The 18,477-nt window shown below is 41.0% G+C and overlaps 1 protein-coding gene across 1 annotated transcript in view; it reads left to right on the top strand.

Annotated features, from left to right (window-relative positions):
* Nucleotides 1-18,477, top strand: part of LOC139750691 (uncharacterized) — a 47,147-nt gene that overhangs the window by 8,313 nt on the left and 20,357 nt on the right. Inside the window, exon 2 of the mRNA XM_071665372.1 lies at nucleotides 9,297-9,518. Coding sequence (XP_071521473.1) covers nucleotides 9,297-9,518 — 222 coding nt within the window. The remainder of the gene's footprint in view (nucleotides 1-9,296; nucleotides 9,519-18,477) is intronic.

The following is an 18,477-nucleotide window of genomic DNA, read 5'->3' as shown; positions in this document are numbered from 1 at the left end:
CGATGAGACAACATATTCTAAACTTAGTAAAAATCCCTTAGAAGCAGTTAATTTTCATTTCAATAAAGAGATGAAGTTGTTGTTGAAAGGTAATAGTTCTCTTATCAAATGTTTGTCATCTTTGTCCCCGTCATTGCCATATATGTATGGACTTATCAAAACACATGAACAGAACCTATATTGAGTTCAGTAGGCTCCATCACATATAAATTGTCAAAATGGTTGGTTTCTTTATGAAGCCCTTTAGTGGGTAAGGTACCAAATTCTCATATCATGAACAATGTAGATTTAGTCAAGAAGCTAAACAATATCAATGTTAATCTTGATTTCGGACTAGTTAGCTTTGATGTTTCCTCACTTTTCACTAAAGTTCCAGTTGATGACCTTTTAGAACATATATTTGATGTCTTGGATGATATTCATTTACCTGTTTCAAAGTATGTTTTCAATGAACTGATAAAATTGTGTATAAATGACAGTGTATTTCAATTCAATGGAGATTATTATGCTCAAAAATTTGGTATGGCAATGGGTAACCCTCTTTCACCTGTGCTAAGTAATCTTTATATGGAATTTTTTGAAACAAAATTACTAAAGGATATCTTACCTTCTAATGCAATTTGGTTTAGGTATGTAGATGACGTTCTTTGTGTTTGGCCTACAAATGAAAATTTACAAATATTTCTCCCCTTACCTAACAATTTAGTACCTTCCATCAAATTTACTGTAGAAAATGAAAATAATGGTATGTTACCATTTTGAGATTGCATGATTCATAGGCAAGGAAACAAGTTTAAGTTTAGCATATACAGAAAACCCACCAATGTATGCTCATATATCCATTATTACTCATCTCTTCATGACAGAGTTAAATTATCATCATTTCAATCTATGTTCCTTAGGGCATTACGTATTTGCAGTCCAGAGTTTATTGATGATGAGTTTGAGAAGATATATTCTATTGGATCTAAGTTAAAGTACCCTAGATCTTTCATTGATAAATCCCTTAAGTTAGCAAAGAAATCATTTCATAGAGTTGAGCCCAAGCCTCCCATTGACACCAAGAATCTTTTAGTTCTCCCTTTTGATAATAATTTCACTTTACTTCCTATGTTGCTTAAATCCTTCAATGTAAATGTTGCCTTTAGCAGCAATAATACCCTGAAGAATAACTTAATGAGGAATTCACCAGTAAGTTCTCTTGGATGCATCTATAAAGTGCCTTGTGAAAATTGTGATAATTTCTATGTTGGTCAGACTGGTAAGGATCTCTCTGTCAGACTCAAGCAACATAAATATAGTATGAGAACGGGACAAGAATCAAATGCCTTGTTTAATCATGTTAAAATCTATGATCATTGAATTGACTGGAGTAATGCCATCTCAGTTATCAACTCTAACTCTATTACCAAGAGAAATATCATTGAATCTTCTATTATTAAATACACAAATAATGATAATCTTAATATTAGTGATGGTCTATACAAATTAGATAACTTTATTGTTGATAGAATTTGTAAAATGATAAGTTTATGAACGCTCGTTGTCTGTCTTGGGCAATCACATGTTCAACAAATGGCGCCTTAGCTTCGTTTCTTCGATGTATGTCAACTGACTTATATTTCTCTCTTGTGTCTCCCCTGATGATGTGATTATTACACGAAAGTGCACTTGGGAACTTAACGTGTTTCATTTTCCCCGTGGACTCATAGGAATATCTTGGTCACGCGCAAAATTGTGATCCTTTCAAATATATATATATATATATATATATATATATATATATATATATATATATATATATATATATATATATATATATATATATATATATATATATAAAGGAAAGTGATTGGTTCTCAATGAATGTAGGTTTGCGGCAGGGATGTGTGATGTCTACATGGTTGTTTAATATGTTTATGGATGGGGTTGTTAGGGAGGTGAATGTAAGAGCTTTGGAAAGAGGGGCAAGTATGCAGTCTGTTGTGGATGAGAGAGCTTGGGAAGTGTGTCAGTTGTTGTTCGCTGATGATACAGCGCTGGTGGCTGATTCATGTGAGAAACTGCAGAAGTTGATGACGGAGTTTGGTAAAGTGTGTGAAAGAAGAAAGTTAAGAGTAAATGTGAATAAGAGCAAGGTTATTAGGTACAGTAGGGTTGAGGGTCAAGTCAATTGGGAGGTAAGTTTGAACGGAGAAAAACTGGAGGAAGTAAAGTGTTTTAGATATCTGGGAGTGGATCTGGCAGCGGATGGAACCATGGAAGCGGAAGTGAATCATAGGGTGGGGGAGGGGCCGAAAATTCTGGGAGCCTTGAAGAATGTTTGGAAGTCGAGAACATTATCTCGGAAAGGACAATATGTGGTGTGAGGTGGTTTGATTGAGTAAGTAATGTAAGGGTAAGAGAGATGTGTGGAAATAAAAAGAGTATGGTTGAGAGGGCATAGGAGGGTGTTTTGAAATGGTTTGTTCACATGGAGAGAATGAGTGAGGAAAGATTGACAAAGAGGATATATGTGTCGGAGGTGGAGGGAACGAGGAGAAGTGGGAGACCAAATTGGAGGTGGAAAGATGGAGTGAAAAAGATTTTGAGTGATCGGGGCCTGAACATGCAGGAGAGTGAAAGGCGTGCAAGGAATCGAGTGAATTGGAACGATGTGGTATACCGGGGTCGACGTGCTGTCAATGGATTGAACCAGGGCATGTGAAGCGTCTGGGGTAAACCATGGAAAGTTGTGTGGGGCCTGGATGTGGAAAGGGAGCTGTGGTTTCGGTGTATTATTACATGACAGCTAGAGACTGAGTGTGAGCGAATGGGGCCTTTGTTGTCTTTTCCTGGGCCACCTCGCACACATGAAGGGGGAGGGGGGTTGTTATTCCATGTGTGGCGAGGTGGCGATGGGAATGAATAAAGGCAGACAGTATGAATTATGTACATGTGTATATATGTATATGTCTGTGTGTGTATACATATGTGTACATTGAGATGTATAGGTATGTATATTTGCGTGTGTGGACGTGTATGTATATACATGTGTATGTGGGTGGGTTGGGCCATTTCTTTCGTCTGTTTCCTTGCGCTACCTCGCTAACGCGGGAGACAGCGACAAAGCAAAATAAATGAAATAAAAATGTGAGAAAAACAGTTGGATTTGTATGTAGCATTTATGGATCTGGAGAAGGGATATGATAGAGTTGATAGAGATGCTCTGTGGAAGGTATTAAGACTATATGGTGTGGGAGGTAAGTTGCTAGAAGCAGTGAAAAGTTTTTAATCAAGTAAGTAAGGCATGTGTACGAGTAGGAAGAGAGGAGAGTGATTGGTTCCCAGTGAATATCAGTTTGCGGAAGGAGAGCGTGATGTCTCCATGGCTGTTTAATTTGTTTATGGATGGGGTTGTTAGGGAGGTGAATGCAAGAGTTTTGGAGACAGGGGCAAGTATGCAATCCCAAAGGGCTTGGGAAGTGAGTCAGTTGTTGTTCGTTGACGATACAACGCTGGTGGCTGATTCGAGTGAGAAACTGCAGAGGTTGGTGACTGAGTTTGGTAACGTGTTTGAAAGAAGAAAGCTGGGAGTAGATGTGAATAAGAGCAAGGTTATTAGGTTTAGTAGGATTGAAGGACAAGTCAATTGGGAGGTAAGTTTGAATGGAGAGTAACTGGAGGAAGAGAAGTGTTTTAGATATCTTGGAGTGGATTTGGCAGCGGATGAAATATGGAAGCGAAAGTGAGTCACAGTGTGGGGGAGGGGGCGAAGGATCTGGGAACGTTGAAGAATGTGTGGAAGGCGAAAACGTTATCTCGGAGAGCAAAAATGGGTATGTTTGAAGGAACAGTGTTTCCAGCAATGTTATATGGTTGCGAGGCATGGGTTACAGATAGGGTTGTGTGGAGGAAAGCGGATATGTTGGAAGTGAAATGTTTGAGGAAAATATGTGGTGTAAGGTGTTTTGATCGAGTAAGTAATGAAAGGGTAAGAGAGATATGCGGTAACAAAAAGAGTGTGATTGAGAGAGCAGAAGAGGGTGTGTTGAAATGGTTTGGTCACATGGAGAGAATGAGTGAGGAAAGATTGACAAAGAGGATATATGTGTCAAAGGTAGAGGGAACGAGGAGAAGTGGGAGACCAAATTGGAGGTGGAAGGATGGAGTGACAAAGATTTTGAGTGATCGGGGCCATATCATACAAAAGGATGGAAGGTGTGCAAGGAATAAATTGAATTGGAACGATGTTGTATACCGGGGTCAACGTGCTGTCGATGGATTGAACAAGGGAATGTGAAGCGTCTTGGGTAAAGCATGGAAAGTTTTGTGGGGCCTGGATGTGGAAAGGGAGCTGTGGTTTCCATGCATTACACATGACAGCTAAAGACGGAGTGTGAACGAATGTGGCCTTTGTTGTCTTTTCCTAGCGCTACCTCTCGGGGTGGGGGATGGGGATGCTATTCAATGTGTGGCGGGGTGGCGACGGAAAATGGATGAAGGCAGCAATCATAAATTTGTACATGTGTATGTATGAATATGTATATATACTCTATTCCTTGCCCTCCTTTCACCCTCCTGGGGCCTGAACATGCAGGAGGGTGAAAGGAGGGCAAGGAATAGAGTGAATTGGATCGATGTGGTATACCGGGGTTGACGTGCTCTCAGTGGATTGAATCAGGGCATGTGAAGCGTCTGGGGTAAACCATGGAAAGTTGTGTGGGGCCTGGATGTGGAAAGGGAGCTGTGGTTTCGGGCATTATTGCATGACAGCTATAGACTGAGTGTGAGCGAATGGGGCCTTTGTTGTCTTTTCCTGGGCCACCTCGCACACATGAAGGGGGAGGGGGGTTGTTATTCCATGTGTGGCGAGGTGGCGATGGGAATGAATAAAGGCAGACAGTATGAATTATGTACATGTGTATATATGTATATGTCTGTGTGTGTATACATATGTGTACATTGAGATGTATAGGTATGTATATTTGCGTGTGTGGACGTGTATGTATATACATGTGTATGTGGGTGGGTTGGGCCATTTCTTTCGTCTGTTTCCTTGCGCTACCTCGCTAACGCGGGAGACAGCGACAAAGCAAAATAAATGAAATAGAAATGTGAGAAATACTTAGAAAAACAGTTGGATTTGTATGTAGCATTTATGGATCTGGAGAAGGGATATGATAGAGTTGATAGAGATGCTCTGTGGAAGGTATTAAGACTATATGGTGTGGGAGGTAAGTTGCTAGAAGCAGTGAAAAGTTTTTAATCAAGTAAGTAAGGCATGTGTACGTTTAGGAAGAGAGGAAAGTGATTGGTTCTCAGTGAATGTAGGTTTGCGGCAGGGGTGTGTGATGTCTCCATGGTTGTTTAATTTGTTTATGGATGGGGTTGTTAGGGAGGTAAATGCAAGAGTTTTGGAAAGAGGGGCAAGTATGAAGTCTGTTGGGGATGAGAGAGCTTGGGAAGTGAGTCAGTTGTTGTTCGCTGATGATACAGCGCTGGTGGCTGATTCATGTGAGAAACTGCAGAAGCTGGTGACTGAGTTTGGTAAAGTGTGTGAAAGAAGAAAGTTCAGAGTAAATGTGAATAAGAGCAAGGTTATTAGGTACAGTAGGGTTGAGGGTCAAGTCAATTGGGAGGTGAGTTTGAATGGAGAAAAACTGGAGGAAGTGAAGTGTTTTAGATATCTGGGAGTGGATCTGGCAGCGGATGAACCATGGAAGCGGAAGTGGATCATAGGGTGGGGGAGGGGGCGAAAATTCTGGGGGCCTTGAAGAATGTGTGGAAGTCGAGAACGTTATCTCGGAGATCAAAAATGGGTATGTTTGAAGGAACAGTGTTTCCAGCAATGTTATATGGTTGCGAGGCATGGGTTACAGATAGGGTTGTGTGGAGGAAAGCGGATATGTTGGAAGTGAAATGTTTGAGGAAAATATGTGGTGTAAGGTGTTTTGATCGAGTAAGTAATGAAAGGGTAAGAGAGATATGCGGTAACAAAAAGAGTGTGATTGAGAGAGCAGAAGAGGGTGTGTTGAAATGGTTTGGTCACATGGAGAGAATGAGTGAGGAAAGATTGACAAAGAGGATATATGTGTCAAAGGTAGAGGGAACGAGGAGAAGTGGGAGACCAAATTGGAGGTGGAAGGATGGAGTGACAAAGATTTTGAGTGATCGGGGCCATAACATACAAAAGGATGAAAGGTGTGCATGGAATAAATTGAATTGGAACGATGTTGTATACCGGGGTCAACGTGCTGCCAATGGATTGAACAAGGGAATGTGAAGCGTCTTGGGTAAAGCATGGAAAGTTTTGTGGGGCCTGGATGTGGAAAGGGAGCTGTGGTTTCCATGCATTATACATGACAGCTAAAGACGGAGTGTGAACGAATGTGGCCTTTGTTGTCTTTTCCTAGCGCTACCTCTCGGGGTGGGGGATGGGGATGCTATTCAATGTGTGGCGGGGTGGCGACGGAAAATGGATGAAGGCAGCAATCATAAATTTGTACATGTGTATGTATGAATATGTATATATACTCTATTCCTTGCCCTCCTTTCACCCTCCTGGGGCCTGAACATGCAGGAGGGTGAAAGGAGGGCAAGGAATAGAGTGAATTGGATCGATGTGGTATACCGGGGTTGACGTGCTCTCAGTGGATTGAATCAGGGCATGTGAAGCGTCTGGGGTAAACCATGGAAAGTTGTGTGGGGCCTGGATGTGGAAAGGGAGCTGTGGTTTCGGGCATTATTGCATGACAGCTAGAGACTGAGTGTGAACGAATGGGGCCTTTGTTGTCTTTTCCTAGCGCTACCTCGCACACTTGAGGGGGGACGTGGATGGTATTCCATGTGTGGCGAGGTGGCGATGGGAATGAATAAAGACAGACAGTGTGAATTGTGTGCATGGGTATATATGTATGTGTCTGTGTGTGTATATATATGTGTACATTGAAATGTATAGGTATGTATATTTGCGTGTGTGGACGTGTATGGATAGATATGTGTATGGGGGTGGGTTGGGCCATTTCTTTCGTCTGTTTCCTTGTGGTACCTCGCAAACGCGGGAGACAGCGACAAAGCAAAATAAATAAAATAAATATATACGTTGAAATGTATATGTATGTATATATGCGTGTACAGAGCATCAGATTGGGGAAGAGCAGTGTGGTTTCAGAAGTGGTAGAGGATGTGTGGATCAGGTGTTTGCTTTGAAGAATGTATGTGAGAAATACTTAGAAAAGCAAATGGATTTGTATGTAGCATTTATGGATCTGGAGAAGGCATATGATACAGTTGATAGAGATGCTCTGTGTAAGGTATTAAGAATATATGGTGTGGGAGGAAAGTTGTTAGAAGCAGTGAAAAGTTTTTATCGAGGATGTAAGGCATGTGTACGTTTAGGAAGAGAGGAAAGTGATTGGTTCTCAGTGAATGTAGGTTTGCGGCAGGGGTGTGTGATGTCTCCATGGTTGTTTAATTTGTTTATGGATGGGGTTGTTAGGGAGGTAAATGCAAGAGTTTTGGAAAGAGGGGCAAGTATGAAGTCTGTTGGGGATGAGAGAGCTTGGGAAGTGAGTCAGTTGTTGTTCGCTGATGATACGGCGCTGGTGGCTGATTCATGTGAGAAACTGCAGAAGCTGGTGACTGAGTTTGGTAAAGTGTGTGGAAGAAGAAAGTTAAGAGTAAATGTGAATAAGAGCATGGTTATTAGGTACAGTAGGGTTGAGGGTCAAGTCAATTGGGAGGTGAGTTTGAATGGAGAAAAACTGGAGGAAGTGAAGTGTTTTAGATATCTGGGAGTGGATCTGGCAGCGGATGGAACCATGGAAGCGGAAGTGGATCATAGGGTGGGGGAGGGGGCGAAAATTCTGGGGGCCTTGAAGAATGTGTGGAAGTCGAGACCATTATCTCGGAAAGCAAAAATGGGTATGTTTGAAGGAATAGTAGTTCCAACAATGTTGTATGGTTGCGAGGCGTGGGCTATGGATAGAGTTGTGCGCAGGAGGATGGATGTGCTGGAAATGAGATGTTTGAGGACAATGTGTGGTGTGAGGTGGTTTGATCGAGTGAGTAACGTAAGGGTAAGAGAGATGTGTGGAAATAAAAAGAGCGTGGTTGAGAGAGCAGAAGAGGGTGTTTTGAAGTGGTTTGGGCACATGGAGAGAATGAGTGAGGAAAGATTGACCAAGAGGATATATGTGTCGGAGGTGGAGGGAACGAGGAGAAGAGGGAGACCAAATTGGAGGTGGAAAGATGGAGTGAAAAAGATTTTGTGTGATCGGGGCCTGAACATGCAGGAGGGTGAAAGGAGGGCAAGGAATAGAGTGAATTGGAGCGATGTGGTATACCGGGGTTGACGTGCTGTCATTGGATTGAATCAGGGCATGTGAAGCGTCTGGGGTAAACCATGGAAAGCTGTGTAGGTATGTATATTTGCGTGTGTGGACGTATGTATATACATGTGTATGGGGGTGGGTTGGGCCATTTCTTTCGTCTGTTTCCTTGCGCTACCTCGCAAACGCGGGAGACAGCGACAAAGTATAAAAAAAAAAAAAAAAAAAAATATGCGTTTGTGGGCGTTTATGTATATACATGCATGTGTATGTGGGTGTGTTTGTTTCATTCTTTCGCCTGTTTCCTTGTGTTACCTCGCTAACCCAGGAGACTGCAATTAAGTGTAATAAATAGGTAAAATACATTTAATGTGTGTGTGTGTGTGTGTGTGTGTGTGTGTGTGTGTGTGTGTGTGTGTGTGTGTACTGAAAAGGTAATGGTGTAGGTGAAAGCACAAAGATTCATTGTAACGGTTAGAGCTACTGACCATTACGGATTCACGGACCGCCTGAGAGGTATCCCGCTCGGGTTCCAATCGTGAGTTGTGGCAGCCGGTCCACAGTGTACCCAACTGTTCATCCTCCCTTTGGTGCTGTTCTATAACATGGGTGCCAGGCATAGGCTCGTGTGTGTGTGTGTGTGTGTGTGTGTGTGTGTGTGTGTGTTTTGATACGTGTGTGTATGTATGGTTACATCCATAGCAGTAACGACTGTTCATCATATATAAAGGTAAGAGATGGGACAACACAAGGGTAAAACTCTCTCTCCGTCGCACATATAAAGTAATCCTATGTGACTGTATCTTGACTAAGCTGTCTGGGACACATATGGTCTTCCTCACCAGCTTATAGTGAATGAGATCGGTTATGATGATGATTACTCCATGCCTGATAACACTACATACAGGATTAAAGCCTTTATTTAACCAGAGAATTTTGATTACTGATTTGTATCAGAATATGTGAGTGTGGTTCTTCATTCAGGTGACGGTGAAGAATAGTCTTACCATGGCCGAAAAAGAGGAGGACGAGGAAGAAGGAGAGTGGGACCTGGAGGCAGAGCTGCTGGGCCAGGGAGCCAACATATACCGAGGCTACAACATCCTGGACGAGTCATCCCACCTCATCCTCAGCGACCCCTCTGAACGAGTCCTCCGCGCCGTGGTATACCCTGAGGAGTCCGCTCATGGTCTCACGTTGGAAAAGGTTTGCGTTGCTCTGCTTGCCAGTCGCGGCGGAGGCGTTCCTTAAAGTATGTGGAGGTACAGTGTATCAAGGGATCTAGATCTGATGTATATCACAGAGGACTGTTATTGTTCCGGTATAAACACTAGTTATTCCAGCAGAGACTGTGGCTGTAATTATACAAGATAAAACGCGAGTTCTTAGAGTTAACTACATCACAAGATAACACGTAAGAAAGGATATAATGAGATGGTAAATTAACACTGCATCAAACACCTAGTCAGTGTGAGTCACAAACACCTGCAGTTTACATATTTCTTTGAAATCATTTTCACACTTTTTTTTTCAGTTCTGAAAAAGCCCAGTGTCAGCTTTTTTATTCAGTTCGCCGCGTTTACCTTATCTGAAAATAATACTCTTGGAATTCTTGTCTATACCATTGATTACTTTTCCATTTTATATTTTCGTTTTCTTTGTGATTACAACGGATTCTTTGTCAGCATTTCTTTCTCTATTCAGTAAGATCAACCTTTCTTTATCTGTTGCTGTTTTCTTCCTTTTCCTATTAATCACATTGTTCATCTGATATTTGTGTTACCTTATATATTCCACTACATTTTTCTTTTTTTTTAAATTGGGCCAAGTGAGGATATACCCTCTAAGGCCCAGTCCTCTGTTCTTAACGCTACCTTGCTGATGCGGGATAAGGCGAATATGTATAACAAAGAATATATATATATATATATATATATATATATATATATATATATATATATATATATATATATATATATATATATATATATATATATATATATATATATATATATTCTTTTTTTTCTTTCAAACTATTCGCCATTTCCCGCGTCAGCGAGGTAGCGTTAAGAACAGAGGACTGGGCCTTTGAGGGAATATCCTCACCTGGTCCCGATCTCTGTTCCTTCTTTTGGAAAAAAAAAAAAAAAACGAGAGGGGAGGATTTCCAGCCCCCCCCGCTCTCTGCCCTTTTAGTTGCCTTCCACGACACGCAGGGAATACGTGGGAAGTATTCTTTCTCCCCTATCCCCAGGGATTATATATATATATATATATATATATATATATATATATATATATATATATATATATATATATATATATATATATATATATATGTATATATATATATATATATATATATGTGATAGAATGTATATATATATCACATATATATATATATATATATATATATATATATATATATATATATATATATATATATAATAATAATATATATATATATATATATATATATATATATATATATATATATATATATATATATATATATATATATATATATATATATATTTATATATATATATATATATATTTTTTTTTTTCTTTCAAACTATTCGCCATTTCCCGCATTAGCGAGGTAGCGTTAAGAAGAGAGGACTGGGCCTTTGAGGGAATACCCTCACCTGGCCCAATTCTCTGTTCCTTCTTTTGGAAAATTAAAAAAAAAACGAGAGGGGAGGATTTCCAGCCCCCCGCTCCCTCCCCTTTTAGTCGCCTTGTACGACACGCAGGGAATACGTGGGAAGTACTCTTAATCCCCTATCCCCAGGGATGATATATATATATATATATATATATATATATATATATATATATATATATATATATATATATATATATATATATATATATATATATATATATATATATATATATATATGTATATATATATATATATATATATATATATATATATATATATATATATATATATATATATATATATATATATATATATATATACATATATATATATATATATATATATATATATATATATATATATATATATATATATATATATATATATATATATATATATATATATATATATATATATATATATATATATATGTGTGTGATAGAATATAAGAAAGTAAATTCTCGATTAATATGGGTAAAACTGAAAGTTGATGGAGAGAGATGGGTGATTATTGGTGCATATGCACCTGGGCATGAGAAGAAAGATCATGAGAGGCAAGTGTTTTGGGAGCAGCTGAATGAGTGTGTTAGTGGTTTTGATGCACGAGACCGGGTTATAGTGATGGGTGATTTGAATGCAAAGGTGAGTAATGTGGCAGTTGAGGGAATAATTGGTATACATGGGGTGTTCAGTGTTGTAAATGGAAATGGTGAAGAGCTTGTAGATTTATGTGCTGAAAAAGGACTGGTGATTGGGAATACCTGGTTTATAAAGCGAGATATACATAAGTATACTTATGTAAGTAGGAGAGATGGCCAGAGAGCGTTATTGGATTACGTGTTAATTGACAGGCGCGCGAAAGAGAGACTTTTGGATGTTAATGTGCTGAGAGGTGCAACTGGAGGGATGTCTGATCATTATCTTGTGGAGGCTAAGGTGAAGATTTGTATGGGTTTTCAGAAAAGAAGAGTGACTGTTGGGGTGAAGAGGGTGGTGAGAGTAAGTGAGCTTGGGAAGGAGACTTGTGTGAGGAAGTACCAGGAGAGACTGAGTACAGAATGGAAAAAGGTGAGAGCAATGGAAGTAAGGGGAGTGGGGGAGGAATGGGATGTATTTAGGGAATCAGTGATGGATTGCGCAAAAGATGCTTGTGGCATGAGAAGAGTTGGAGGTGGGTTGATTAGAAAGGGTAATGAGTTGTGGGATGAAGAAGTAAGATTATTAGTGAAAGAGAAGAGAGAGGCATTTGGACGATTTTTGCAGGGAAAAAATGCAATTGAGTGGGAGATGTATAAAAGAAAGAGACAGGAGGTCAAGAGAAAGGTGCAAGAGGTGAAAAAGAGGGCAAATGGGAGTTGGGGTGAGAGAGTATCATTAAATTTTAGGGAGAATAAAAAGATTTCTGGAAGGAGGTAAATAAAGTGCGTAAGACAAGGGAGCAAATGGGAACTTCAGTGAAGGGCGCAAATGGGGAGGTGATAACAAGTAGTGGTGATGCGGTATACCACATCGCTCCAATTTACTCTATTCCTTGCCCTCCTTTCACCCTCCTGCATATTCAGGCCCCGATCACACAAAATCTTTTTCACTCCATCTTTCCACCTCCAATTTGGTCTCCCTCTTCTCCTCGTTCCCTCCACCTCCGACACATATATCCTCTTGGTCAATCTTTCCTCTCTCATTCTCTCCATGTGCCCAAACCACTTCAAAACACCCTCTTCTGCTCTCTCTACCACGCTCTTTTCATTTCCACACATCTCTCTTACCCTTACGTTACTCACTCGATCAAACCACCTCACACCACACATTGTCCTCAAACATCTCATTTCCAGCACATCCATCCTCCTGCGCACAACTCTATCCATAGCCCACGCCTCGCAACCATACAACATTGTTGGAACCACTATTCCTTCAAACATACCCATTTTTGCTTTCCGAGATAATGTTCTCGACTTCTACACATTCTTCAAGGCCCCCAGAATTTTCGCCCCCTCCCCCACCCTATGATCCACTTCCGCTTCCATGGTTCCATCCGCTGCCAGATCCACTCCCAGATATCTAAAACACTTCACTTCCTCCAGTTTTTCTCCATTCAAACTCACCTCCCAATTGACTTGACCCTCAACCCTACTGTACCTAATAACCTTGCTCTTATTCACATTTACTCTTAACTTTCTTCTTCCACACACTTTACCAAACACAGTCACCAGCTTCTGCAGTTTCTCACATGAATCAGCCACCAGCGCTGTATTATCAGCGAACAACAACTGACTCACTTCCCAAGCTCTCTCATCCCCAACAGACTTCATACTTGCCCCTCTTTCCAAAACTCTTGCATTTACCTCCCTAACAACCCCATCCATAAACAAATTAGACAACCATGGAGACATCACACACCCCTGCCGCAAACCTACATTCACTGAGAACCAATCACTTTCCTCTCTTCCTACACGTACACATGCCTTACATCCTCGATAAAAACTTTTCACTGCTTCTAACAACTTTCCTCCCATACCATATATTCTTAATACCTTCCACAGAGCATCTCTATCAGCTCTATCATATGCCTTCTCCAGATCCATAAATGCTACATACAAATCCATTTGCTTTTCTAAGTATTTCTCACATACATTCTTCAAAGCAAACACCTGATCCACACATCCTCTACCACTTCTGAAACCACACTGCTCTTCCCCAATCTGATGCTCTGTACATGCCTTCACCCTCTCAATCAACACCCTCCCATATAATTTACCAGGAATACTCAACAAACTTATACCTCTGTAATTTGAGTACTCACTCTAATCCCCTTTGCCTTTGTACAATGGCACTATGCACGCATTCCGCCAATCCTCAGGCACCTCACCATGAGTCATACATACATTAAATAACCTTACCAACCAGTCAACAATACAGTCACCCCCTTTTTTAATAAATTCCACTGCAGTACCATCCAAACCTGCTGCCTTGCCGGCTTTCATCTTCCGCAAAGCTTTCACTACCTCTTCTCTGTTTACCAAATCATTTTCCCTAACCCTCTCACTTTGCACACCACCTCGACCAAAACACCCTATATCTGCCACTCTATCATCAAACACATTCAACAAACCTTCAAAATACTCACTCCATCTCCTTCTCACATCACCACTACTTGTTATCACCTCCCCATTTGCGCCCTTCACTGAAGTTCCCATTTGCTCCCTTGTCTTACGCACTTTATTTACCTCCTTCCAGAACATCTTTTTATTCTCCCTAAAATTTAATGATACTCTCTCACCCCAACTCTCATTTGCCCTTTTTTTCACCTCTTGCACCTTTCTCTTGACCTCCTGTCTCTTTTATACATCTCCCACTCAATTGCATTTTTTCCCTGCAAAAATCGTCCAAATGCCTCTCTCTTCTCTTTCACTAATACTCTTACTTCTTCATCCCACCACTCACTACCCTTTCTAATCAACCCATCTCCCACTCTTCTCATGCCACAAGCATCTTTTGGGCAATCCATCGCTGATTCCCTAAATACATCCCATTCCTCCCCCACTCCCCTTACTTCCATTGTTCTCACCTTTTTCCATTCTGTACTCAGTCTCTCCTGGTACTTCCTCACACAGGTCTCCTTCCCAAGCTCACTTACTCTCACCACCCTCTTCACCCCAACATTCACTCTTCTTTTCTGAAAACCCATACAAATCTTCACCTTAGCCTCCACAAGATAATGATCAGACATCCCTCCAGTTGCACCTCTCAGCACATTAACATCCAAAAGTCTCTCTTTCGCACGCCTGTCAATTAACACGTAATCCAATAACGCTCTCTGGCCATCTCTCCTACTTACATAAGTATACTTATGTATATCTCGCTTTTTAAACCAGGTATTCCCAATCATCAGTCCTTTTTCAGCACATAAATCTACAAGCTCTTCACCATTTCCATTTACAACACTGAACACCCCATGTATACCAATTATTCCCTCAACTGACACATTACTCACCTTTGCATTCAAATCACCCATCACTATAACCCGGTCTCGTGCATCAAAACCACTAACACACTCATTCAGCTGCTCCCAAAACACTTGCCTCTCATGATCTTTCTTCTCATGCCCGGGTGCATATGCACCAATAATCACCCACCTCTCTCCATCAACTTTCAGTTTTACCCATATTAATCGAGAATTTACTTTCTTACATTCTATCACATACTCCCACAACTCCTGTTTCAGGAGTATTGCTACTCCTTCCCTTGCTCTTGTCCTCTCACTAACCCCTGACTTTACTCCCCAGACATTCCCAAACCACTCTTCCCCTTTACCCTTGAGCTTCGTTTCACTCAGAGCCAAAACATCCAGGTTCCTTTCCTCAAACATACTACCTATCTCTCCTTTTTTCACATCTTACATCTGGTTACATCCACACACATTTAGGCACCCCACTCTGAGCCTTCGAGGAGGATGAGCACTCCCCGCGTGACTCCTTCTTCTGTTTCCCATTTTAGAAAGTTAATACAAGGAGGGGAGGATTTCTGGCCCCCCGCTCCCGTCCCCTCCAGTCGCTTTCTACGACACGCGAGGAATACGTGGGAAGTATTCTTTCACCCCTATCCCCAGGGATAATATACATATATATATATACATATACACATACACACACATACACATACATACGCACATATGCACACACGCACACATACATATATATACATATGAAAAATGTAAGAAACAATTTAGAAAACTGAATGTATATATATATATATATATATATATATATATATATATATATATATATGGAAAGTTTTAAGAGTATTTGGTGTTGGAGGTAAGTTGCTAGAAGTAGTGAAAAGTTTTTACCAAGGATGTAAGGCATGTGTACGTGTAGGAAGAGAGGAAGGTGATTGGTTCTCAGTGAATGACGGTCTGCGGCAGGGGTGCGTGATGTCCCCATGGTTGTATAATCTGTTTATGGATGAGGTGGTTAAAGAGATAAAGGCAAGAGTTTTGGAGCGAGGGGCGACTATGTAGTCTGTTGTGGATGAGAGGGCCTGGGAGGTGAGTCAGCTGTTATTCGCCGATGATACAGCTCTAGTGGCTGATTCATGCGAGAAACTGCAGAGGTTGGTGACTGGGTTTGAAAAAGTGTATGAAAGGACAGAGTTGAGAGTAAATGTGACTAAGTGCAAGGTATTAAGTACAGTAGGGTTGAGGGACAAGTTGATTGGAATGTAAGTCTAAATGGAGAAGAACTGGAGGAAGTGAAGTGTTTTAGATATCTGGGAGTGGACGTAGCAGCGGATGGAATCATGGAAGCGGAAATCAGTCACAGGATGGGAGAGGGGTGGAAGGTTATGGGCGCATTGGAGAATGTGTGGAACGAGGGAATGTTAACTCGGAGAGCAAAACTGGGCATGTTTGAAGGAACAGGAGTTCTAACATTGTTGATATGGTTGCGAGGCATGGGCTATAGATAGGGTTGTACAGAGTAGAGTGGATGTGGTGGAAATGGAGTGTTAGTGGACAATATGTAGATATGTAGTGTGAGGTGGTTTGATCAACTAAGCAATGTACGCGTAAGAGATATGTATGATAATAGAGAGTTTGGTTAAGAGAACAGAAGAGGGTGCGTTGTTATGGCTTGGACATATGGAAAGAATGAGTGAGGAAAGATTGACAAAACAGAAATATGTGTCAGAGGTGGAGGGAACAAGGAGAAGTGAGACCAAATTGGAGGTGGAAGGATGGAGGGAAAAGATTTTGAGCGACCGGGGCCTGAATATGCAGGAGGGTGAGAGGCGTGCAAGGAATTGAGTGAATTGGAACGATGTGGTATACCGGGGTCGACGTGCTGTCAATGGACTGAGTCTGGGCATGTGAGCATCTGGGGTAGATCATTGAAAGGTCTGTAGGGCCTGGATGTGGATAAAGAGCTGATGTTTCGGTGCATTACGCATGACAGCTAGAGACTAAGCGTGAACTAATGCGTTCTGTTTTGTCTGTTTTCCTAGCGCTACCTCGCTGAAGCAAGGGATAGCGAAGCTGTTTTCCTGTGGGGCGGGGTAGCGAGAGGAATGGAGGAAAGCAATGAAATATGTATCTGCACATGTGTATCTATTTAATGTCTGCGTATGTATATGTATATGTGCGTATGAGGGCGTTTATGTATATATATGTGTATATGAGTGCATGGGTCATTCTTGGTATGTTTCCTGGCGCTACCTCGCTGACACGTGAAACAGTGTTTGTGTACAATATATATATATATATATATATATATATATATATATATATATATATATATATATATATATATATATATATATATATATATGTATATATATATATATATATATATATATATATATATATATATATATATATATATATATATATATTTTATTTATTTTGCTTTGTCGCTGTCTCCCGCGTTAGCGAGGTAGCGCAAGGAAACAGACGAAAGAATGGCCCAACCCGCCCACATACACATGTATATACATACATGTCCACCCATGCACAATATACATACCTATACATCTTAATGTACATATATATATACACACACAGACATATACACATATGCACATGTACATAATTCATACTGTCTGCCTTTATTTGTTCCCATCGCCACCTCGCCACACATGGAATAACAACCCCCTCCCCCCTCATGTGTGCGAGGTAGCGCTAGGAAAAACACCAAAGGCCCCATTCGTTCACACTCAGTCTCTAGCTGTCATGTAATAATGCACCGAAACCACAGCTCCCTTTCCACATCCAGGCCCCACACACTTTGCATTGTTTACCCCAGAAGCTTCACATGCCCTGGTTCAATCCATTGACAGCACGTCGACCCCGGTATACCACATCGTTCCAATTCACTCTATTCCTTGCACGCCTTTCACCCTCCTGCATGTTCAGGCCCCGATCACACAAAATCTTTTTCACTCCATCTTTCAACCTCCAATTTGGTCTCCCACTTCTCATCGTTCCCTCCACCTCTGACACATATATCTTCTTGGTCAATCTTTTCCCACTCATTCTCTCCATGTGCCCAAACCATTTCAAAACACCCTCTTCTGCTCTCTCAACCACGCTCTTTTTATTTCCACACATCTCCCTTACCCTTACATTACTTACTTGATCAAACCACCTCACACCACACATTGTCCTCAAACATCTCATTTCCAGCACATCCACCCTCCTGCGCACAACTCTATCCATAGCCCACGCCTCGCAACCATACAACATTGTTGGAACCACTATTCCTTCAAACATACCCATTTTTGCTTTCCGAGATAATGTTCTCGACTTCCACACATTCTTCAAGGCTCCCAGGATTTTCACCCCCTCCCCCACCCTATGATTCACTTCCGCTGCCATGGTTCCATCCGCTGCCAGATCCACTCCCAGATATCTAAAACACTTTACTTCCTCCAGTTTTTCTCCATTCAAACTTACCTCCCAATTGACTTGATCCTCAACCCTACTGTACCTAATAACCTTGCTCTTAT

This window comes from Panulirus ornatus, chromosome 10 (genome assembly GCF_036320965.1).
Source record: "Panulirus ornatus isolate Po-2019 chromosome 10, ASM3632096v1, whole genome shotgun sequence".
NCBI lineage: Eukaryota > Metazoa > Arthropoda > Malacostraca > Decapoda > Palinuridae > Panulirus > Panulirus ornatus.
Note: the sequence above shows the minus strand (reverse complement) of the source record. Positions and strands in the feature narration are given on the sequence as shown.